The sequence below is a fragment of the Rhineura floridana genome, chromosome 14 (genome assembly GCF_030035675.1).
Source record: "Rhineura floridana isolate rRhiFlo1 chromosome 14, rRhiFlo1.hap2, whole genome shotgun sequence".
Classification (NCBI taxonomy): Eukaryota; Metazoa; Chordata; class Lepidosauria; order Squamata; family Rhineuridae; genus Rhineura; species Rhineura floridana.
In genome coordinates this window covers 27722057-27747624 of record NC_084493.1, presented here as the reverse complement: position 1 = coordinate 27747624, position 25568 = coordinate 27722057, and the positions used below count along the sequence as shown (strand labels likewise).

General features: G+C 43.0%; 1 protein-coding gene across 4 annotated transcripts in view; it reads right to left on the bottom strand.

Moving 5' to 3' along the window:
* RCN2 (reticulocalbin 2) overlaps window positions 1–25568 on the bottom strand; it is a 130817-nt gene that overhangs the window by 60928 nt on the left and 44321 nt on the right. The window contains exon 1 of one of the 4 annotated variants that reach the window (XM_061595783.1): window positions 2820–3080. The exons of the other annotated variants lie outside the window; for them this stretch is intronic. Coding sequence (XP_061451767.1) covers window positions 2820–2834 — 15 coding nt within the window. The 5' untranslated portion in view covers window positions 2835–3080. Of the gene's footprint in view, window positions 1–2819; window positions 3081–25568 lie in introns of those variants that run through there. 4 annotated transcript variants of the gene reach the window in all.

Below are 25568 nucleotides of genomic sequence, written 5' to 3'. Positions count from 1 at the left end.
GAAGCCATTTTGGCATGTGAGTGGTACAAAAATAAATAAATAATCTTGAACGCCAGATGGGCTGGCTTGGTATAAAGCAGCTTCCTACGAGCAGCATATTCCATTTTTAATCAATGTTCTGATTTGTTCCAAAACACTTTGTGATGAGTCTCGGAGGAGCTCCTGGGGCTGCTTGCCTTCCCACCCACACCAGCCGTTGGGAATTAAGTCCAGGTGTACTGAAGGAGTGGTGGGGTTGGAGGAGGACAGGAGCAGGAGAGGAGGAGCTTCTCCTTGAAAAGCTGCAGTGAAAGAGGGAGAGAGGAGGATGGAGAGAAAATAGCAGTAGCCTAGTTGCAAATTCAGAAGTGCAGGGTCCCAGCCATGCCCCCCCTTTTAATTGCTGGGTTGAGAATGAGATCCTTGTTAATGCCTTCTCCCACAACAACAGGTGCCCGTAGAAGCCAATAAGCATGTAAGAAGAGAGTGCTAGCTACTGAAAAGAGTCTTCTCAATTGCTAACTCACCTTCTTTCACTATGATTCGCTCCAATCATCAGGAAATGACAAGGAAGCATGCTAGGACACTCTTTTCAGTGGCTAACACACTCCCCTTTCATGCTGATTGGCTCACAGGATGCTAGAGACATAGAGACCCTGCTGGGAACCTGCTACCAAAAAAGTAGGGGGTCTAAGACCCTCTGAGGCCCTGGACGACTACACCCCTGGAAAAGAGGGAAGCAGAAAAAGAGAGTTTGAGCTCTCTGGGAGATTCAGAGCATGGTTAAAAGTTCGTAGGAGAGAATGGGACGGGAGGAGTTGAATATCCTATTCAGTTTAACAGAGTTCACTGAATTTGTTAAAAAATCTCTGAACTACATAATTGCCTGGTGAACTGAAAATGAATTATGTTAATTTAGGGGTAGAACTTTGTATAATTTCTCGTTCATCTTCAAGGTCATTCTCTCACATGTATTTTTTACTCTGTAGACTTTTACTATTTACACTTCTCTGATCTTCTAAAAGAGATGAAGAAGCACCAGGAAAAATTGAATACAGGAGATGTTGTGTACACTGAGTCCCCATAACAAGTGAGCAAACAAAGAGTGGCCATTCCAGAGTAAATATCTAACCTAAATATGTGCGAGGGCATCTCGCACAGATTGGTGTCTGGTGCAGAATGTGGAATGCTGAGCACCTCTTTTATTTTGTTTTGATAAACTGAGTTTCTAGCCCTCATGGTGGTGTCAAGTGTTTGAAAAAATTCAGAGTCCTCCCCGATCCATGTTTGTACAGCACAGGCTGCCCTATGCCTGACTGCAGACAAGGAGATTTTTTGTGCACACATTAAATATCATGGGGCAAAGATCCAAAGAATTTGATTAAGCATACTCATGGGCTTCCGTGCACATATGCCTTTTTACTCTAGAGTAAATCTCACCATTTCCAGCAGAGTTTTCTCCCAGATTAAGTGTGCATATGAATGTAGCATTAACTAGGGAGGGAGGGTGTTTTGGTGGGGCAGTGGGTCAATTTCAAAAGGAGTTTTTAATACGGCAGCAGCCAAGAAAACACCAAAGCTTAAAGTCCTATAGACCTAGTTACAGTCTTGGATCCTACCATCTTATCCACTGTGCTGGAGGGGGCAGGGTCACTGGGTTCATGCAAGAGTCTGCACAGATATAGTCCTTATCCTGCTGGGGCTCACCATAGTGTCTATTTCCATTTTTTTTGAAGTGCTCAATAAATTCAGTAACACATTTAATGTTGCTTCTGGCCCTACGTTTCATGGCTGGGAGGGTGGATTTGAACCCAGGTCTACCTGCTCCTAATCTAGCATGCTAAATGCTACCCATAACATTCTTTCTAAAAGTAGAGACAAATGTTTCCAACTCCAGTGAAGAGCATGGAAGTCACAACTGAAAAGAATCAGGTTACAAAAGTTCTATACCAAATATTTCAAATATTTATCTACCACCTTTCTGCCAGACCACAGACCTCCATGTTGGCCAACAATGAAAAATGAAATGGATTGCCTTCAAGTCGATTCCGACTTATGGGCGACCCTATGAATAGGGTTTTCATGGTAAGCGATATTCAGAGGGGGTTTACCATTGCCTTCCTCTGAGGCTGAGAGGCAGTGACAGTGAGCTTCATGGCTATGTGGGGATTCAAACCCTGGTCTCCCAGGTCGTAGTCCAACTTCTTAACCACTACACCACACTGGCTCTCCCTTGACCAACAATACCAGATACTTAAAACCCACTAAGCGTAAAAAGAAGCTATTGTCACAACGAAAGTAACACCTAAAAGAGACAACCATAAGACACCCCCCCAAAAGTTTTAAAACATGAGCCAAGAACATTTTTTCAAATCTTATCAAGAGGACTAGCAGCAATGGGGAGAGAAATAGCAGTCTATGGCTTATGCAACTATCTCCCTCCCCTTTTTAAAAAACCCAAACTTATCTACAAAAGGACGGAGGGTGCACCATCCAAGCCTCCTTGGACGGGAGACCCCAAGAGAGAGCGTACCACCAATGGACAGACTCTCTCCAGTAGCCATCATCCTGACACTTTCTCAAAAGTAAGTCCTGGTGAATTCATTGGGACTTGCTTTTGAGTAAACATGCATAGAATTGCATTGTTGTTTCAGGTTTTGAGCTACAGACAGAGAGCAGTGCCAAGGATATCCCTAGTTAAATGACAAAAAACTAATAAAATAGTCCAATGCCTGTTTTCTAGCCCAATATTAAAAACAATTATTGCTCTGCAGGGAAAAATGCCTTTCAGATTAGCTTGTTTCAGTCACTGGAAATAACAGAACAAGAAGCAAACCTACAATCGCTTTCGCCATTCTTAGACTGGTGCGACACCTTGATGGAGGCAGACAGTCTTGAGGACCCTGGGCGTTCTGAGATGGGGTGTTTCAGACTTGCTGCTGCTGCAGAGGGCCAATGCATCTCTAGCCACATCGCCCCTTCTGAGACTGCTTGTGATTCATCAGATTCGAGTCAGGGCTCAACCGCTATCAGATTTTCCCAGGGAAATATCACTGCATTTTAGAGCACAGGAACATGGGAGAACTGTGTTACACTGAGTCAGACATTTGGTTCATCTAGCTCAGTGCCACCTCAGCCTAACCTGTAGCAGCTGATCTCCAACTAGGGGCACAGCGAGTGCAGGGGCATTGCTAGGTATTTAAGGGACTGGGGGGGGGAGAGACACAGGACTGTGGCATAGGATTAGGAACATAGGAATCTGCTTTATATTGAGTCTGTCAGGTCCCAGCCAGTCTGCATCAGAGGAAGACCAGGAAGCTCTGGTCCAGGACCCAGTCCTGGTTCAGGCTCCATCTGAAAGTGAGGAGCTAAGGTCCTATGATGAGGCCCAGGGTGGGTCATCGGCATCCAAGTTAAGTTTGGCCTCTGACATTGGGGCTGAAAGGCCCCCAGAGTCCAAGGGAGAGGCATCTCCTCAAACATCAGATGGAGACCCAGCCCATCCAGAGGAGTGCCTGACTGCAGGCCCGGACTCCTTGAGAGTAAAGGTCTGGAGGCAGGTGATTAATGGGAGTCAAGTGAGGTTTGCAATGTGGGTCAGCAGCTCCAGCATGGAAGCCCCAGAGCTCGGCTGGAAGGACTGTTGGAACAAAATATATTCACCAGCTCTGTACCTAGGGTAGCCAGGTTCTTGGTCTGAGACTGATCCTGTATCTTTAGCAGAAGAGAAAGTCAGCCAAGTGCAGTGTTCTTGCAACTCTGTAATGGGAAAAACCACAAGGTGGAATTCCTTCTTCCCCCTGCACAACTTTTAAAGATACAGAAGACCTCTTGGTTGCCAGGCCAGGCCTCCAAGAGGTCTTCTGTATCTTTTAAAGGTGGGCAGGGGGAAGGGAGAATTCCACCTGTGTGGAATGACTGCTGATGTCAGACCAGACCTCAGACTACTCTGGACCTCAGAGCTTGGAAAAGTTACTTTTTTGAACTACAATGCCCATCAGCCCCAGCCAGCATGACCACTGGATTCGGCTGATGGGAGTTGTAGTTCAAAAAAGTAACTTTTCCAAGCTCCTGACGTGCATTGGTTCCAGACTGCTTGGCTCCTGACTTTGCACTGCTCTCACCCTGCTTCGTGCCTGACCCCTTTTTGTTCAGGTAGACTCTGACTTTGGACTGATGCTGGATACTGCCCCAGTGCTGCCCTCACTTGTGTTTCTGCTGAGAGGTCTCTTGCCTCTTTAGGAGTCTGGTGAGAATAGAACGGTGTAAGACCATTCGTCCGACTAGCTCAGTATTGCCTACACTGACTGGCAGTGGCCCTCCAGGATTTCAGATAGGAATCTTCCCCAGCGCTTCTTGAAAATGCCAGGGAATGAACCTGGAATCTTTTGCATGCAAAGCAAAGGAAGCGATCCTACATTAAATCAACCACCTAGCTCACGAATATCTACACTGACTGGCAGTGGCTCTCCAAGATTTCAGACAAGGGTCTCTTCCAGTACTACCTGGAGAAGCCAAGGAATAAACTTGCAACCTTTTGCATGCAGAGCAGATGCTCTCCCACTGAGCTATGGCCCTTTCCCCTGAAGCTGCATGTGCTAATTTATATGTAATGATCCCTTTAGGAAAATCCAGATGGTGGGTGGCTCATCAGCACTGCCCTATGCAGTGTGCCCTGCCACCCTGTAAGAAAAGTATAAAATAAAGGGTTTTTTTGTAAGGAAGGAAAAGAGGCAGCAGATGCAAGGGTCAATGCAAAAGACCTGGAGATCAGGACTCTTGGTCCACCCCTAACAACACTTCTGGAGCAGCGTCTTCTGTTTCTTTGGTTCCCAAATTCTGTTTACTTGAAGTGTGGTTACTGTAGGCTTACAGGCATTTTGAGACGTATGCTTTATTTACACATATATACAGGTTGAGCATAGGTGGAGATACTACTTCTCCAATGGGTGTCTCAAATTTACTCCAGCCCCTCCAGTTTCTAGGGGAACTACTAGCACCATTGGATCCATACAGAGACCAACTCAACTCTCTGTCCATCTCTCAGCCTGTCCTAGTCTGTCTACTTGTCTTGTCTTTCACATAGACAGTTAGCACATTGCACAGCTGAGCGTAGAAAGAGGGAAGGTAAGTCCACTTCCATAAAGGCTGTCCTCCTCCAGAAGGTGCTCTAGCCATCAGCTCCTATGGCGACTTGCAGTGGCTCTCCACTGGTCTCAGGTTGGAAATTGAACCTGGGACCTTCTGTATGCAGTTGCAAACCATATGATGTGTCAATGAGCCATATCCCTCCAGTGTTCCAGAGATGAAACAGATGCTTGTAACATTGCTATTTTCCCACCAAGAATCACTGCCTAATCCCCCACCCCCACCCCAACGACAGATTAATGAAAGCTCTCATCCCCATATACATTAACTCTAGAATAGAAACACAGGGAACTGCCTTATCCAGGTCATACTAGGGCCACTGCATTCACATGGCACACTACACCATGATTTAGCATGATGTGCACAAACCACAGTGAGCTTTGGGATCCCACTCTCCCCTCCCACAGAGTCAAGAGGAAGAGTTTGGAAGCTTTTCCTGATGTTTTCAGTTAACCACAGTGTTATGGGATTGAGGGTGAGACAGATGATTTCTTTGGGCCCCCTTCAAGCCTGTAACCTTGAATCTAGAAGTTGCATCTGCAATGGAAAAAAATCCACTCCACTGGTCAAACTAGTTTCCTTTGTTTGGAGTGCCACCCTACAAGCTTGATGGAAAAGCAACATCTGTTGGACTGTTAACATTGTGAACTCTTCCATCTTAAGCTCAAGTTGTGAATATGTGTAAATAAACCATATCTCAAAAAGATACCACAGTCTCCACTGACCTTCTTTCCAAGGAAACTAAACCCTGAGTAAATGCAGGAGCCCTGGAAGTCTCGCACAGTTTGGAGATTGGGGTGGTGCACAAAAATGGTTTGCTGCAGTAAGGGAAAACAAAAGCTTCCAAAATGCCTCATCCCAGCTACATGGGAGGAGAGGGGAGGGGAGAGTGCACAAGCCAGAGAGGAGGCTAGGATAGTTCATGTCACACTAAACCATGGTTTAGCCAGGCATATGGCCAGATTGTCCATCTACACCAAATTTGTCTATTCTAGCCCAATATTGTCTACTCTGACCCACTGTCTCTCAGCCAGAAGCTTTTCTTGCCATCAACTACCGCATCCTCTGAACTAGAGAGGGCAGGGATGGAACCTGGAACCTTCTGCATGCAAAGTAGGTGCTCTTCCCCTGAGCTTTAGTCTCTTTTAATAGCTGGGCTTTCATCCATTTAAAATGAAGACAGTTGCTTGTTCATGTTTAAAATGTATTAGAAAGAAACATAAAATGTACCTAAGTAGGTGCAGCATATGAACCACTGCATGGTAACTTCGTATTCATGCACATGCATCGACCACCATCATTCCACCATCTATATCCAGACATGTCTGTGCATCATGAATAAAATGCATTCCTTCCAGGGACCCACATACTCAAGAAATTTAAGTTCCAGAGTCTGGAGAATGGAGCTGAGCCCTAGAGAATGACAACTCCAGAGTTTCACACTAACACTTTTTTAAAAGGCATCCTCCAAAGATAAAGACAGGGGGAATGCCCAGAACAGGTGCCAGAAATAGGGATGGTTCCTGGAGAGGGGCTGTAGCTTAGCACCAAGTGCTTGGCATGCAGGAGGTTCCAAGTGCAATCCCTGGTCTCTCCAGTTAAAAGACTCAGGTATTTTTATTATTTATTATTCATTATTAAATGTATGAGAACCAGTGTGGCATAGTGGTTAAGGTGTTGGACTACGACCTGGGAGACCAGGGTTCAAATCCCCACACAGCCATAATGCTCACTGGGTGACCTTGGGCCAGTCACTGCCTCTCCGCCTCAGAGGAAGGCAATGGTAAACCCCCTCTGAATACCACTTACCACAACTTGAAGGCAGTCCATGAAATGTATATCCCGCCTTTCCTCCCAAAGAGGGTCAAGGTGGCAAACATAACAAAACAATTTAACAGCAAGGAAAAGACAAACATTCCAAAAACAGTTGGGGGGGGGGGAACCACTCTAAAACACAGTTAAAACCAATCCAAAACATGGTTACAATTTAAAAACATTCTTGTATCCAGTGATCTCCAGGTAGCAAGCAATGGGCAAACCGTTTCCCTGCCTGAGAACCCAGAGAGCTGCTGCCAGTCAGAGTAGACAATACTGGGCCATATGGACCAATGGTCTGACTCAACATAAGGCTGTTTCCTTTGACAGTCAGAGCATAAGTTAAGTGATGGCCCCTCTCCTGAATGGGGTCCCTACTTGCTTTGCCTTACCGTTCCCTCACTACTATCGTCTTGTTCAACCTTCACTGCTTCTGGTACCATCCGGATGTTGTGGACTAGAACTGTGCTGCTGGCTGGGGCTGATGTAGAACCAGACTGGCGAAGGCTATTCTTCTTCATGGCTTTGATGTGATACTAAAAGGCCAGGAGTGGGGAGCCTGTGTGCCCTGCCCCTACCAAGATGTTGTTGGACTCCAGCTCCCATCATCCCCAGCCAGCATGGCCAGTGGTCAGGGATGATGGGGTCTGTAGTACATCATTGGGGGGAGCAGCAGGTTTCCCAGCCTTGATATGGGTTGTCCTTATATCACCTTTTCACACCTGCACATGTTCCTGAAATCCCCCTGGTGTCAGATGCCCCATCAAAACTCTCTCTCTCTCTCTCTCTCTCTCTCTCTCTCTCTCTCTCTCTCTCTCACTCACTCACTCACTCACACCCACACACACACTCTCTCTCACTCACTCACACACACACAGCCAAATTTGCTCTTTCTGTAACAATATGAGAACCGAAATGCAGCCATCCTTCGAAACTCACACTTACCCAAATTTTGCAATACAGTGTGCCGTGTTTACAAAAAATGCATTTCTTGCGGGAAAGTGTGCATGAATATGCATACATTAATGAAAATCACAAAAATGCATTCTACCAGGAGAAATGGCCTGCAAAAATGTGCTCATTAGTGAAAACTGCATATAAAAGTGTGTTTATTAGGAGAAATTCTCACTAAAGGCAGAAGAGTTTTCATGAGGATTTAAAAAAAACCCACCGCAAATTGCTGCAGAAATGTGGAGAACTGAATTTAAGACTGGGGAAATGAGAAACCAAGTGAACCAAAATGGATAGACCCTTCCATCCCTCACACACACACTAACCAAGCACTCTGCAGAATTAAAGGAGAAAAGCAGGATGTTGACATTAAATCTTCCTCAGCGAATGAAGAAGGATTTTGAAAAAAGCAGCAGCAATCTGAAAGTCATTGTGCACACTCTGTGGGCTGCTTCCCCCACCCCAGCACACACACAGAGGAAGTGGGTTAGCTATGCTATATATACACAGGATTATCTCGTGTGGTTCCATCGAGTCACTGGCCGCCTGGTACACTAGAAACGGGTGGGGGTTAGGAATTCAAATTATAGCCATTGTTACATCCTGCTCTTGGCCAGCTGAGCCATTTCAGCAAACCCAGAGAACCACACATACCTCTACATCTTCCCATACTAGAGTTGCCAGGTTCAGGGCCTGAGACTGATCCTGTATCTTTAGGAGAAGAGAAAGTCAGCCAAGTGCAGGTGTTCTTGCAACACTGTAATGGGAAAAACCACAAGCTGGAATTCTCCCTTGTAAAGATACAGAAGACCTCTGGGCGGCTGGGCCTGGCAGAGGAGACTCCTATTTCCCTGACAGAGCTCCAGTGGCCAGAGTGGTTTAACAGTCTGCTGCTCTGATTGAAGGTCTGTGAGGGCATCTCCTAGCAACTCTTAGCACCCTTCACTAACTACACTTCCCATGATTCTTTGGGGGAAGCCATGACTGTTGAAAGTGTAATAAAGGTCTGGTGTGGATGTGGCAGGGACAGCTTTGGTTTAAATTTGGGTGGGAGGGTACATGTGCCTGCTGTAGAATAAAAAGGTGGGGGAAATGCTGAAAAATAATGATACTGTTCAAAATGTTTTCCATTTGGAAATGAAAGGGGCTTCCCCTCTGCCCAGTGCCCACCCATCCAATCTCCTCTCCTCCCCCTTCCTGCCCCTCCCCTAGGTCAGTTTCACTTATCCTAAGCATGATTGCACAGGGGTAAATCACACTGAACTAAAAAAGCATGCTAATGATCAAACCTGCCCTGCCCTTCTCCCCCTCCTATCCCCTCCCTCTTGCCACTTCCTTCCCCCTCCCCCTCCCCTCCTCCCCCCCATGATCAGTTTTACCTATCTTAAGCTTGATTGCACAGGAATAAGCATGTAAATGATCAATATGATCATGGATTGCACAGTGGTAAATCCCATTGAACTCAATAAGCATGTAAATGATCAAACCTGCCCTCCCCTCCTCCCCCCTCCCATCACCTCCCTTTTGCCCCTTCCCTCCCCCTTCCAATCCCCCTCCCTTCCAATCCCCTTTCTTCCTCTTTCCCTCTCCTCTCCCTCCTAATCCCCCATGGTCAGTTTCACCTATCCTAAGCATGACTGAATGGAAGTAAATTCCATTGAACTCAATAGGCATACAAATTATCAAACCTACGCATTCCTCCCCCTCCCTCCCATCACCTCCCTTTTGCCCCTTCCCTCCCCCTTCTTTCACCCCTCCCCCTCCCCTTCCAATCCCCTCCCCCTTCCTCATTCCCTCTCCTCTCCCCTCCCCCTCCCCCCTCCTCCCCCATGGTCAGTTTTACCTATCCTAACCATGATTGCACGGGAGTAAATCCCATTGAACTCCAAATGATTAGATCTGTCTTTCCCCTCCTTCCCTTCTCCTCTCCCTTCCTCCTCTCTTTCTTTCCTCCCCTCCCCTCTTGCTTCTTCATTCTCCCTAGCCCACTCCAGCCCTCCCTCCATCCTTCCCTCCCTCTTCTCCTCCTCCCCTACATGGTCAGTTGTACATATGCTAAGCACGATTGCACAGAAATAAATCCCACTGAACTCAATAAGCATGCAAATGATCAAATCTGCCCTCCCCCTCCCCTCCACCTCCTGCCTGCTCCCATTTCCCTCCTTCCCTCTGCCCTTCATCCCCTCCCTCCTCCTCCTCCACCCCTGCCCTTCCTACTCCTCCCCTTCCCATCCCCTGTGGTCAGTTTTACCTATCCTAAGCATGATTGCAGGGGGGTAAATCCCACTGAACTCAATAAGCATGCAAATGAACAATCCATTCTCAGCAAACTTGCACAGGATCCCATTTCTTACCTCCCAGATTAAAAAGCAGAGAAATTCACTAATAGGCAAAAAAAAACCCTTGCGGTTTAAGAATGTGCCTATAGCCAACAGATATTACTATCAAACTTTAAAAAGCAAGGAAATTGGGCAGCTATAGTGAATGCACTAGGGGAGTAAGAGACCTGACTTCCTCTTTGAGATATTGTACTGCCCTACAAATTTGTAAATATGCATGCACAATTTCGGTTGGTCTTTCACAGACCAATCCCACTTCCTGTGTAGCTTGGAAGAATTTGGTAACATGTGCCTCTGAGCATATGGTGAGTGGTGGCAACACCTGCAATCAGCCCAAATAACAGAAACAAGACATGTTCTGTGCTGATCTTAAGATGTGCTTATTATATATATATATTTTATATTACCATTTTTTTGTGAGCTGCCCTGTGACCATTTTTGGTCAATATAGAATTTAATAAAAATCTAAAAACAATAAAAAGCACACTTCTTTGCTTCAAAACTGTGGCTTCTATTGTGCATTTAATTGATTCATTAGTTATTCATTTATTTTTACAAAGATTTATTTAGCTGTGTGAGAAACAGCCCTGATAAGAACCCTTCATTCTTTACTATTAATCCATCAGCTAAAGTTGTACTGAAATGTAAATGTCATGAAAATTAAAATGTTGATTTTGGATAGTTTTGAAAAGTGAAATCCTCAGGCTCAATAATACATTTAAGCAAGACATTTTAATCTGTTTGCTAAATTAGATGCACTACAGAGTTTATTTTTAAAGCCCTTCCATACAACATGATTGTGTTGACTGAATAATAGGGATGGGCAAAAAAATTGATTTAGTTTGCATTTCAAGCCAAATTTTCACTGTCCAAAACAATGTGAGGACCAAAACACCATGTGAGGCCATTCTTTGAAATTCACACTTATTTGAATTTTGCAATGCAATTCGCCAATTAAACAATGTTTACCAAAATACATATGTTCAGGAAAAGTGTGCATAAAAATAAATATATGAGTGAAAGTAACATTCAAAATACATTATATGATGAGAAATTGCTTGCAAAAATGTGCAGATGAGTCAAAATTGCCTACAAAAGTGTTTATTTGGAGAAATACACAATAAAATGATGGAGAATTTTCATGACAGTATTTAAAAAAATTGCAGATTGCTGGAGAAACGTGGAGAACTGAATTTAAAACTGGAAAAATGAGAAAGCGAGAGAATTGAAATTAACAGATCTTCCCATCCCTACTGAATCATAGAATAGTAGAGTTGGAAGGGACCTATAAGGTAGGGCTGCCATATTCCAGTTCCACAAATTTGGGCAGGCTAATTTGCATATTAAGCAAATATTTGCATATTATTTGCATATTAATATTTGGATTGTCCAGTTGTTTTCTTTTTGTGCCTAGGAATTACCACCAAAAACTGGGGAAAGACGTGAGAATTTTTTTTTTAAAAAAAACTTACATTTTTAGCCTTAAATGCCCTAGACTCTAGTTTCCAACACTATGGAATATTTATTGATTGATTAAGAGGATTTATATCCTGCCCTTCTGCTGTTAAAAACAGAGCTCAGCACAGCTTACAAATATAATAAAAACAATAAAAATACACAATCAATATAAAAACATAATAAAAACACAAAATAGCAACAAGCATAAAGTAAGTCAGGGCAGCAGTACGGTTAACCATTGCATATACGATATATTTCAGAGATGTGGTGGGTGGAGAAAAACAAGAAGCCAAAATGTTAGGAAAAGGAGTCTTTCACACCACATGCTCAGTTCTAAATACTGTAGCAGCAAGTTTTACAAGTTCCTCCAGTATTCCACTGATGCAGGCACTCAGACATTCAAAGTATCTGTATGTTTCTTAGGTTTTATAAAAGCAGAGCTTTGCTTAACTCAAAATTTCTTCTCCCTTTGATCAACCACATCTACACAGGTTCCACCTCCCTACTCAAAATGAAACTGGGCTTGGAAGTGTGCAAATACAAAAGTTTATTTGCGGTCAAAGACCCATAAAAATCAGCGGTTAATATACAATAGTTGGAAGTGTGGGAATAGGATTAAAACAAACTAATAAATAATACAGAGTTAATACAAAAATATAAAGGAATTTAAAGTAATTGTTACAAGAATAAATAAAATAGTTGTTCTCAAGTATCATCAAGGGATCTGATAATTAGAGTTTCAATGTTAATACAATCACTTTAAAAGGTTTGAACGTTTAAGCTGAGCTACATACAGATATTTAGCTACTGCTCTCATATGTTGTTCGTTCATACCACTCAAGAGGCAAGTTATGAGTTCCTTAGAAGATTTACTTGGGTATTTTTCTATAATTGGAAAAATATAATTATGACGTTCCCGAGTATATAATGGACACTCCAACAAGGTATGAGAGAGCGTTTCCATTACCCCCTCATTACACAAACATAGATTGATTGATTGATTGATTGATTGCATTTGTATACCGCCCCATAGCTGAAGCTCTCTGGGTGGTTTACAACAATTAAAAACATTAAAAACAAATATACAAATTTAAAAACACATATTAAAAAAGCAATTTAAAAAAAATGCTAAAATGCCTGGGAGAAGAGGAAAGTCTTGACCTGGCGCTGAAAAGATAACAGTGTTGGCGCCAGGCACACCTCGTCAGGAAGATCATTCCATAATTTGGGAGCTTCACTCAGAGTAGACACCCAGAAGAGGGCCTTGGATGTTAAGCATAGTGCACAGGTTGGTTCGTGTTGGGAGAGGCGTTCCATCAGGTATTGTGGTCCTAAGCCGTGTAAGGCTTTATAGGTTAAAACCAGCACTTTGAATTGAGCTCGGAAACATACAGGCAGCCAATGCAAGCGGGCCAGAATCGGTTTTGTATGTTCGGACCGTCTGGTCCCTGTTACCAATCCGGCAGCTGCATTTTGCACAAGCTGCAGTTTCTGAACCGTCTTCAAAGGCAGCCCTATGTAGAGCGCATTGCAGTAATCTAATTTGGAGGTTACCAGAGCATGGACAACTGAAGCCAGGTTATCCCTGTCCAGATAGGGGCGCACCTGGGCCACCAACCAAAGTTGGTAGAAAGCACTCCGTGCCACCAAGGCTACCTGAGCCTCAAGTGATAGAGATGGTTCTAGGAGAACTCCCAAGCTACGAACTTGCTCCTTCACGGGGAGTGCAACCCCATCCAGGACAGGTTGGACATCCACCATCCAGTCAGAAGAACCACCCACTAGCAGTTTCTCAGTCTTGTCTGGACTGAGCCTCAGTTTATTAGCCCTCATCTAGTCCATTGTTGCAGCCAGGCACGGGTTCAGCACATTGACAGCCTCACCTGAAGAAGATAAAAAGGAGAAATAGAGCTGTGTGTCATCAGCATACTGATGACAACGCACTCCAAAGCTCCGGATGACTGCACCCAACAGTTTCATGTAGATATTGAACAGCATGGGGGACAGAACTGACCACTGCGGAACCCCATACTGGAGAGTCCAGGGTGCCGAGCAATGTTCCCCAAGCACCACCTTCTGGAGACGACCCGCCAAGTAGGAGCAGAACCACTGCAATGCAGTCCCTCCCACTCCCAACTCAGCTAGTCTTCCCAGAAGGATACCATGGTTGATGGTATTGAAAGCCGCTGAGAGATCAAAGAGAATCAACAGAGTCACACTCCCCGTCTCTCTCTCGACAGAAGTCATCAAGCAGGGCAACCAAGGCTGCTTCTGTGCCAAAACCAGGCCTGAAACCCGACTGAAATGGATCCAGATAATCGGTCTCATCCAAGTGTATCTGGAGCTGGCCTGCAACCACTCGTTCCAGGACCTTGCCCAGGAATGGAACATTTGCTACCAGCCTATAATTATTAAGATTTTCTGGGTCCAGGGAGGGCCTCTTCAGGAGTGGTCTCACTACCGCCTCTTTCAGGCAGCGAGGGACCCCACCCTCTCGCAGAGAGGCATTAATCACTTCCCTGGCCCAGCCAGCTGTTCCATCCATGCTAACTTTTATTAGCCGGCAAGGATCCAACACAGAAGTGATTGCTGTTGATCATATGGAATTGGCTTATATCTACCATCCATTATTGAAGAACTTAAGCAGTTAAATCTAGCTTTTATGAACACATGACAATATTTAGGAATTAACTGATAATTAAGATAGCTCGGATACTTAAGGGGGTCAAAGGATAAAGCATGGGACAAGGGTGAGCAAGTTTTAAAGGCTGTTGCTGTATCGGTTTGTCTGTCTATATCTTTTAGTCTGGAGCATATGGTATTTCTGGCAGTAGTTATGTCAAGAGAAGCTAGATATTGTGAGGAGAGACCTAAATGAGAAAGTTTATCAGAGTACGATGACATCCATCTGGAAGTAAACGTATCTCCCCAGATTTTAGCTAAGTATCCTGGGATTTGGTTGTATGCAAGTTTACACCAATAATTAAAGGCTAGTATCCAGGCCTTACAACCGATCGAAGTTAAGCAGAGTTCCAATCTCATCGCTGCACTCGGGACGCAATTTGGTAGTCCTAAAATTTGGCGCAGAAAGGTCGAAAGCTCTGCTTCTAAAGATGGTTTAAAGGCAGCAATCCAAAGAGGGACCCCGTATAACAATTGGGGAATAATCTTTGTGTTGAACACTTGTATAGCTGCCGGAATAAACTGTCCCCCTTTAGTGAAAAAGTATCGAATGATATTTTTTGTTGTGTTTTGGGCTGTCATCATTGCCCCACGTATATGCATTTTCCAGGAGAGGTTTGACTGGAATGTAATGGCCAGATATTTGTAAGAGGGTACCTGGGCAATTCTTTCCCCATCTATTAACCAGTTGAAGACTTTTGGTGACTTGGAGAAGGCTACAATTTTAGTTTTACTATAGTTAATGGCTAGTTGGTTTTGTGCACAATATGCCATAAAAGCACGAAGCAAGCATTTTAGGCCGATTCTGGAGAAGGCTAATAAGGCCGCATCATCGGCATAGAGTAATATTGGACATCTATGCTCATTAATCTTAGGAGAATGGAAGGAAGGGGAAAGACAACTATTTCTCATATCGTTAAGGAAGAGGTTGAAAAGCAGGGGCGCTAAAACACAACCCTGCCTTACACCTTTCATAATAGGGATGGAATTAGACAACCCTCCTTCTATGCCACAGCGAATTCTGAGGGAGGTGTTTTTGTGAAGATTGTAAAAAAGAAAGAGCAGTCTTTTCTCGATCGTTGTACTCGCTAATTTGTTCCATAGAATCTTCCTAGGTATCGAGTCAAAGGCCACTCTTAGATCCACAAACGCTGTGTATAAGCCACTGCCCACATGATTCCTGTACTTCTCCACCAGATGGAATAACAGGGCGGAGTGATCAATTACTGAGCGACCCCTTCTAAACCCTGCCTGTTCGTAACCTAGAATGTTTTCTTCTTCTATCCATGAAACCAGTCTGTTTTTCAGATAGATAGCATATAATTTTCCTATAATGGAAAGCAAACTGATTGGTCTATAGTTATTAGAGTCTTCTCTGGGACCTTTTTTGTAGATTGGTATGATTATGGCTTCACTCCAAGCCGGAGGAATAAGTCCTGTATTGTTTATTCATGTAAATAGATTGGCCAAGACCGGAGCCCACCAATCTTGATGATTTTTAAGTAGCTCTGGAGGTAAGTTATCTCCTCCCGGTGCCTTTGACGCTTTGAGCTGAGAAATTAGGTCTATTATTTCAAGATAGGAGACTGGATTCCAAAGTGGCACTGATTTTAGATCAAAGATAAATGAGTTATTTGGTGTTGTGTATAATACATTTTTCTGCCTGGAAGTGTGCAACAACCCCACACATACCTTGCTAATTAGATTACCAATGCCAGGATGTCTGTCTTATCGACTACTCTCCTGCTCCCCCCCCCCTCACCGGGCATCATGAAAGACCCAGTGAAAAAAGCGGATAAGAGAAAAATCAACTCATTTGAAATGTGGTGTTGGAGGAGAGCTTTGCACATACCATGGACTGCGAAAAAGACCAATAATTGGGTGTTAGAACAAATTAAACCACAACTATCACTAGAAGCTAAAATGATGAAACTGAGGTTATCGTACTTTGGACACATAATGAGAAGACCTGATTCACTACAAAAGACAATAATGCTGGGAAAAACAGAAGGGAGTAGAAAAAGAGGAAGGCCAAACAAGAGATGGATTGATTCCATAAAGGAAGCCACACACCTGAACTTACAAGATCTGAACAGGGTGGTTCATGACAGATGCTCTTGGAGGTCACTGATTCATAGGGTGCATAAGTTGTAGTTGACTTGGAGGCACATAGCAACAACCTCTTCAAAGTACTGATAAGCCTCTTGTTTAAATTAAAATAATAATTATAATTTCTTGCTCTTATCACTAATGGGAGTTAATTATCTTGCATATGCCCATAGTAAATTTTCAGATACTTTCAGATCCTCAGCAATTTTCAAGTGGTCTATGTAGAAGAACAGTTTGGGAACCCCTGGTATAAGACATCTGCCTATGTCCCTATGCTGCTGTCTCCCCTCATTGAGGTGCCTGGGATGCTTGCTTGTGGACATACCTCCTTACAATTATGGAAAGTGATTCTTAATAATAAGTCTCCAGACACAAAGTTACATAGGAGTTTGTCAGTAGTTTAGTAGAAAATTCAGAAGAGCAGAGTCCTTTCATGATAGTTGCAGCCACATACACCCTTTTTTGCTCCTGGATTAAGAATGAGATCTTTGTTAATGCATTCTCTCACAACAACAAACATCTCTAGGAGCCAATCAGCATGTAAGTGGAGAGCTTTAGCAACTGAGAAGAGTTCTCAATGGCTGACTCACCTCCTTTCACTCTGATTGGCTCCAATCAGCTGGAAAGGCAAAGAAGCATATTAGAAGACTCTTCTCAGTGACTAACACACTCCTTTTTCGTGCTGATTGTAGGATGCTTGGAGACATAGGGACCCTGCTCCCAAAAAAGCAGAGGGACTAAGACCCCCTAGGCGACTACACTCCTGGTGCTTATAGACATGACCGTAAAATATTTTGTGACGTGCAAGTTCGATATGACATTATTTGTTAAGTGTGCTTAGGATCACACTGATGGCATTCCCAAATATGTACTTTCACACAGACTTTGGTTTTCCATAACACAATGTTCGTCCAAGCCTCCACACTTGGGGGGGGCACTACTTGCACACCCCTTCCATAAGCACATCAAAGTTGGATACACACCTGAACCAAGACCCAGACAATAGGGCACTCAAAACAAAATGGTAATTACAGTGGATGAGTAGATCTTGTACAGTGGTTATACTGACTGGTCAGCCACTGTCCTTTATATTTTACAATACTTTTTCCTATATAGAAAATAGTTTTTCCTATACAAATATTAAATTTCTGTGTATGAATGAATGAATAAACTTTAATTGCTCAGAGCCATTGGCCACCGCAATACAATACATACAAATACAAATACAATGCAGGTACAAAAAGCATATACTAATATTAAAACTGAGCAATAAAGGAAATAATTAAAAGAATAATTTAAAAGGGAGCACCTTCCAGTCTTGATTTAAAATTTAGGTGCAAGTTTGCTTCTGGGCCACCGCTAATTGTTTTACATATTTGGCTCTGATTTTTCCGGCAGCCAGGGCAAAGTTTGCCACTTGTTGTGTTAAAAAAATAATGCTGCCAACTAAAAGGATGCTTATTTGCTCCATAACGGGCCTACTTGACATGGAGTGAATGATAGAATGTAAAAATTTAAACCTTTGATCTTTATAAAGGGGACATCTCAAGAGATAGTGGGCGATGTCTTCCACTTCTCCCAACTGACATATGCAGACACAGAGGTGCATAGGGGTGTTGGCATAACGCCCTTCAAGCATGGCTGTGGGCGTAGTTTGAAGGCGTAAAGCCGTGAAAGACCTTCTCAATGAAGGTGCTGTTAGGAAAGTGAGATATTGTTCCATGGTGAAGGTCATTTTAAACCATGGATACCAAAATGAAGGAGACGACTGAGTGGAAGAATGGAGGGTCCATCGTTTAGTATACAAATGAATTCTTTCCTTCAACAATTGTTTAGCCCTCATCAGGGGCTGTGAGGGAGAAGGCTCTATATTAATCCCATAAATGGCCAGAGTAAATTTAGTCCGTTTTAGCCAGGTGTTATAGACGGGGGATTGTAAATGTTCAAGGTAACATTTTTTTGGGCAGGTGGGAATCGCTCATGCATGTGAGTCTTAGCCAATATATGGCCAGGGCTGCATGAGCCAAAGATTCTACAGAATACAGGCCTGTCTCTAACCTTAAAAAGGATACAGGCATGCCTCGGGTAGTTGCCAGGACAAATCTAATAAAGGCGTTTTGGACTTTCTCTAGTGAAGAAATATTTCCATGTCCCCAAATCTCTGCAGTTGCGGGATTGTCTTTTTGTGAAAGATCTCTAACGCTGGGAACCAAACTTCTTCCTTTAATTTTAAAAAAATGGCAGAGAAGTTGAGAGGAATGGGCAGCCTTCAGCCTGACTATTTCAAAATGAGAATTCCAAGAAAGGTTAGAATTAAAATTGAGACCCAAGTAGCAATAACTTTGTTGTTGTTGAATGGGTCTACCATTAAGTTTCCAGGCATGATTTTTCCTTCCCCCCCCCCAAACACTACCACCTTTGTTTTAGAGTGGTTAATTAGAAGGTGTTCCTTGGAGCAAAACAAGCCCAGATTACTTAGCAATCTCCTCATGCCAATTTGAGTACTGGAAATTAGGGCTAAATCATCAGCGTATAATAACACCGAGAGCTTAGCAGTTGAAATTGAAGGCAGAAAGTATTTTAAACCAGACAATTCCTGAACAATATTGTTGATGTAGAAATTGAAGAGGAATGGGGCCAGGAGACATCCCTGGTGAACCCCGCGATTAGTGGGGATTGCTTCAGAGAGGAGACCGTTGGCCCCCAGCCTCACCATAAGGGAGGTGTCTGTGTGGAGCATTTCTAACAGGAAAAGCAGCCGTCTATCTATGTTTGTAGAGGATAATTTTTGCCAGAGCCACTCTCTATAAGATTGAAAGCGGAGGAAAAATCAACAAAAGAGACAAATAATTCTTTTCTGTTGTGAAATGCATATTTCTGAATTAAATGCAATAGTACAAAACATTGATCTACGGCTGACTTACCCCTGACAAATCCAGCCTGCTCCTCCACAATAATTGCATTCTTAGTGGCCCAGGTTTCCAGTTTGAATAGAAGGTATTTGGCATAGATTTTGGCCACTACATCAAGGAGGCTAATTGGCCTAAAATTATTTGGATCAGCCTCAGAGCCGCTTTTGTGGAGAGGGATCACTATACTGGCACTCCAGCCCCTAGGAACTACACCGTGCTGATTAATAAAAGAAAACAGTTTGGCAAGCACGGGAGCCCACCACTCGAGGTTGGATTTAAAAAGTTCTGGAGGGAGCATATCCTCACCTGGAGCCTTTTTGTTAGATAAGGAATTAACCAGAGTGGCGACTTCGTATGGGGAAACCGGGTCCCACTCAGAGCAGGAGTGTAATGGCTGAATAGTTATTCCATAATCTATTTGGGGGTTAAACAAGGTGTTGTTGAAGAGGCCAGAGAAGTGATTAACCCATTGATCCGATGTTATTTGGTTGTCAATAAAAGTATGGTCCCCATTCATTCCTCTAGACACTAACTCCCAGAACTTAGCTGCATTGTTTTCTAGGGCAGCAAGGCCCAGCTCCCTCCATTGTTTTCAATTATAATTAGCTTTTTTTAAGCCTAGGAGATTTTTGTAGGACCTACGGCACTGCAAATAGATGTTAAATTTTTCGTGCGAGTCATCCTGCCTTAAGATCCTTATAGCACAGGATAACTTTCATTTCGCTATAGCATAATGATTGTCGAACCAACCTTTATTCCTTGTAATAGGGGAACAAGTGCTAGTTAGCATGGGCCTTAAATTCATGACAATAGAACTGTAGTAATTTAAAGGATCTGATGAAGACAGCAGAAGGTCCCGTAATTTTAATAGTGCGGGGAGATTTAAGTGGAAGTTTATGACATCTTTGATTTTCCCATTCCATCAGATCCTTTTACTCCCATGGGAAATTAAGTTCTTAGACGGTAATGATACGCTTGGCAGGGGGCATAATGGAGTGGAGAGAAGGGAATAAATGGGCATATGGTCGCTCTCTGATCTAGTCAGCACGCCAAAAGACTCAGTGTAAGGAATGAGGGACTGAGAGAGGATCATAAAATCGATCACGCTCTTGCCTCTGGGACCAAAGTAAGTGTATATATCTGAATCTGGGTTTATAGGCGAGCCGTTGCATATAAAAAGATATTTGCATACCAAATTAAAAAGAGATCGACCTGCTGAATTTATGACTGGATCCTTTGATTTCCTATTAGGAAGAGGTGATAGAACTTCTGGAAGCAGCCCCAGTTTTCCACCTATGTCTAGGTTGTTTGAGCCCAATCTAGCATTAAAATCGCCAGTCAGCAAAATTAAAGGATCTTGGGACGTTTGATAAAGGAAAGACAATACCTCATCTAATTCCAGCCATAACGAGCGACCCCCTTGTTTAGCTCTCAATGGGGGGATATAAACATTAATCACAAATATTTCAAAGTTTGTTGGCCATGAAATTTGAGTGATTAAAATATTACTTGATGGCATCACTGAGATTTGGGTGATGCTTGGATTCCGATCTACTGAAATTAAGGTGGCCAGAACACCCCGTGGTCTACCACCATTAGAAGACTTAATGGCAGGAAGGACATAGGCAGCATAACCTGCAAGTGAGGGAAAAGGAGATAAAGTGACCTAGGTCTCTTGAATGCAGATAATTTGAAATTGTGTACAAAGTTCCTTAAAAGCTCTATCAGCTAATTTAGACAGCCATCCCGCTACATTCCATGATATTACCTTTATAGGCGTCTGAACTGGGGGAATCCGGATGAGGACAGTCAAGGAAAGGGACTGGCTGGCGGCTCAGGCATAACTGGAGACAATTTTTGTGTTTCCCCAAGATGAATTATTGCCTCACAGGTGTATGCCAGCCTACAGACATTTGAGTAAGGACGCATCATAGAAGGTAGTGGAGTCGTGGCTGAGCATTTAGACAGTGATCCTAATTCTGCATTTTCCAAAAATCTTACATCAGTCCATGAAGTTTGTGAAAGATTTTGGGGAAATTGCAACCCCCTTGCATGAGCTGACAAAGAAAAAGTGTGCTGAGCGTGTGGTATGGACGGATGAATGTCAAAAGGCTTTTGACCTTCTGATGGGTGTTGGCTGTAGCGGTGGGATACGAACAAAAGAGAGTCCCTAAAAGTGGTGTGGCAAAAAGAAATAACAAATAAAGATTACTTGTGAGAGTGACTGGCAAAGAGTGTGTGGCAAAGAGTGAGTGAACTCCAACAACATGGCTGAATATATAAAAATGAAAAGAGAGGAGCTGGTGGAGAAGTGCATAACATTCAATTTACTTCATGAGGGTAAAGGGGTAGATGAATTGTGGGTAGCACTGATAGCTTTTACAACTGTCCAGCAAAAACAACCTGTCAGGGAAGAGACCCCAGAAGGGTATTCAAGCAATCCCGCTTATATAGAGTATTTGAGAGAGAAGTTAAGATGGGAGGCTGATGAGAAAGACAAGCAGCGGGAGTTGGAAACCGAGAGATTGAGGAGGGAGGCTGAGGAAAAAGACAAGCAGAGGGTCTTTGAAGCGGATGAGAAAGAAAAACAGCGGGAGTTGGAAATTGAGAGAATGAGAATGGGGTTTGAGGAGAGGGAGAAGCAACGAGCATTGGATGCTGAGATACAGGTGGAGAAGTTAAAGTTTGAAAGAGAGAAGTTTCATTCTGATGAAACAAGAAAGGACAGAAATGAAACAAAGATAAAGGTTACACCGAAAGATTTTTCAGAATGAGTATTCAAAAATTCCCTGCGAGGGCAGACATTAGTTGAAGAAGAGGGAGCACACACAACATCTGCATATGATTGGTAATATAGAGGAGGAATCTCCTTAGGTGCCATGGTCGATACTTCATGTGTAGGATGAGAGGAGACTTCTATACATATTTGCGTTTTCAGCCTCACCTGGGAAGGGGGTGCTGCTGGAGTCATCCTGGCCTGCAGGTGGTTATAGAGTTTCTACAGTCTAGCAATGATATCCCTCTGAGCATGCTCTGGTAGGGTAGTAAAATTTGTTAGAAGCTCCTCCTCTTCTTCGCAATAAACACTGGATGGTTCTTCCTTATTTTCAATATAGCTTCTGGGCTCTAGAGTCAAACGAGGTGACGTACTAGCAGGGGATAAGTTGGAGTCTGGGCTCGTTTCATCAATAACGACAAAATCTTGGCAGGAAGAGCCCATACCAGGTATACTGGGCGTATTTAGAGGCTTCGAAGTTAAAAGCGTTGTTCCATTTTCCGGTATATCATCAGAGGAGGCAATTAATGCAGGGCCTGAAGGCTTCCGATGAAGGGAAAAAGCCGAACCAGGGTGACTAATCTTGTTTAAATAATTGATAGTCGAGAAAACTGTTCCCTTGCCTGGTTCAACAGAGGGGACAGTTGGACTTAGGTGAAGTGGAGTCAAGTGTGGACACAGAGGTTGCGGGTCCGCCATATTTTGAAAATGCCTTTGAATAAATATTCCATGTGTGTGTAGTAAGTATCTATTTGCACGCAGAAGGCATACTGTCTCCAAGTTCCTGAAGGTAAGCAGGATCGGTTTATTTGTGGAGGTACTGTACAAAAAATCCACTTTAATGTCATCAGCCTTTATCTGTGCAAGGTTCATTGGTTGCAGGCCTTTAATAACATGAGTTTTCCTCCTGTGTTGAGATTCTCCAAAATTGAGCCCAGGAAAATTGAACAAGGCTATTTTATTTTGACTGTATTTTAAATTCCAACGTTTCTCATTGAAAGGGAGAAACGAACCCTTCAAATTCCGATCTGAATTAACCCGCCCATCAGGTCGCTGAACAACAGGTGAGTTCACACGTGCTGGGGCTAGAAAGCCCGGAGATGAAGGCATTGTCTCAGGTCGAGGTTTAGACGATAAGCAAGAAAGATCTTGAGACCGTGGACAATCCCTATGAGAGTTCCTGGAGTTTAATATTGCCTCCATGATTTAAAAAAGTCTATTAAAATTCATTTTTCTGGCTCTCAGTGGCTTATACTTTTTGATGTTTTTGGATATTTTTAAATTTAAGGCCACTTTAGGTTTAGATCTACGTTTGCAAAGCTGGGCAGGGAGGTGATTGTCTGCGATAACACTCTGCCTATGATGCAAATTTATTTTTTTTAATTCCTCCGTGAGGGTCTTTAGCAGACCATTAGCCTCCATAATAAAGTTTTTGATGCAGCCAATCTCTTTTGAGATTATTGCCATCTGGGAATTCATCCGTAGAAGATCAGGTGAGAAAAAAACATGATGTTTGCTTTCATCCCCCTTACAGGTATCAGATGAATGTTGCAGGGGAGAATTTGGCATACACAGAATGGGCGGAGCCCCATGACTAGTGTCAGAGGGGGCTATGGCTTCAGGAGGGGTGCAGGGATGAAATTTTAGCAGATTTTCGGCCTGCTCCAACTCCAAGGCTAGATTTTGTGAGGGGGGGAGGGGACAAGCCTTGTGCTCCAAGCGTGTCTCTAATATCTATGGACCAGTCCAGCAGCACGTTAGTAGAAATTGTTGGGACATCATTTTGAAACAGGCAAATTGAAAAGACATTGTCCGTAGGCCTTGGGCCTACCTCTGCTGGGAATGAAATGGCAGGCGTCTTTTCATCCATGGTCAAGGGAAAGAAATGAGTGATTTTTAATTGCTTTGCACCTTTTGAGAATAAACCTGCTTCCCCTTCTAACAGGATTCCCTGGTCTTTACACATTTTCCTGGTACAGACCATTTTTGAAGCGATGACTTTAAGGGGGGGGAAATCAAAAGGCAGACACGGCTTCTTAAAGAAAAAGGGGCCGGCAATTCGTTGGTAAAAGGAGAAAAAGTATATGTTTAAGAAATAACAAATTTCATGTCTTGCACTGAGCCTAAGATAGTTTATGTCAAGATCAGTACTCACAGCTCATAAACAATCAGTAGTTGCTCCTTATCTCCCCCTCAGAGGCAGTCAGAGGCCTGTACAATTTATTATTAAAAGAAGAAACAGAGAGCCGGCATTTACAGCGTCCTTGGAGAGGCTAATTGTCTGTGAATTGAGAAATCTGTAGGATATAGTTACACAAACTTAGGTAATGCTCAAAAAGGAAATATTAAAAGTGTGGCAGAGAGAAGTAAAAGTGCACTCCTATCTCCACGGTGGCCATCTTCACATCGATCTTTCTGTGTATGAAAAAGTAATATATGAAGTGGTCTCGATAGTGAGAAAAGTAAACAAGTGAATGGTGATCCAAATGTTTTTTATTCTCACATTATGAAGCTAGCTGCCAGATGATGTATCACATTCCCTATGCATGCAGCATAGACTGAAAAAACAGCATCCAAGCCACCATTCAATACGTGCATGTGTTCTTTCTAACATCAAAAAGTGATGTGTGACACAGTCCTCAAATACCTTATAACATGCTGCAAACATGGTCTCTTGTTTTACCAGCATGCCTGGTAAATTGCTTTTAGAGAGGTTCACAATTATCATTTCCTATTTATTTAATCTAAAAATATTTAAAATACATAAAAACAGCCAGGGGAAGATATTGGGGAAATATAAAATAAATACAAATAAAAAGGGGGGGGGAGGTGAAGAGACCTTAAATGTGTAATAAAAACATCATCATCAACAACAGCAATAACAAAAAGCAAACCAGGAATATCACTGGTTGATTTTAAACGTATTTAGCTGACACTTAATGTTAACCAAATTGAGCATCACCAAGTATAAGAGATCATTCACACTGGCGCATTTTAATGTACTCCCCTCAGCACTTTTGGAAGGAAGGTACAAGAAAATTCCTTTTACTGACCAGGTATGCCTCTGTGAGGCTGGTGTTGTGGAAACTATTGTTCACGTTTTACTCCAGTGCTCGTTATATCTCGACCTCCATGAACTTTTTATTACCCCATGTTTGGCTAAAATGCTGAGAGTCCCAGACACACTATATATTCGTAGTCTACTTGAGGACCAATGTCACGAGGTTACAGAACTGGTAGCAAAATTTTGCATAGCTGCCATTGCTCACAGGAAGGTTTTAGTTAAATGATTTTAAAATATTTTCTTAGCTTATTGATGAGTTAAGTTTTTATCTTGTAACTATAAACTACATGTGTATTGTTCTGCTGGTCAACGACTGAAATAAATAAATTATTATT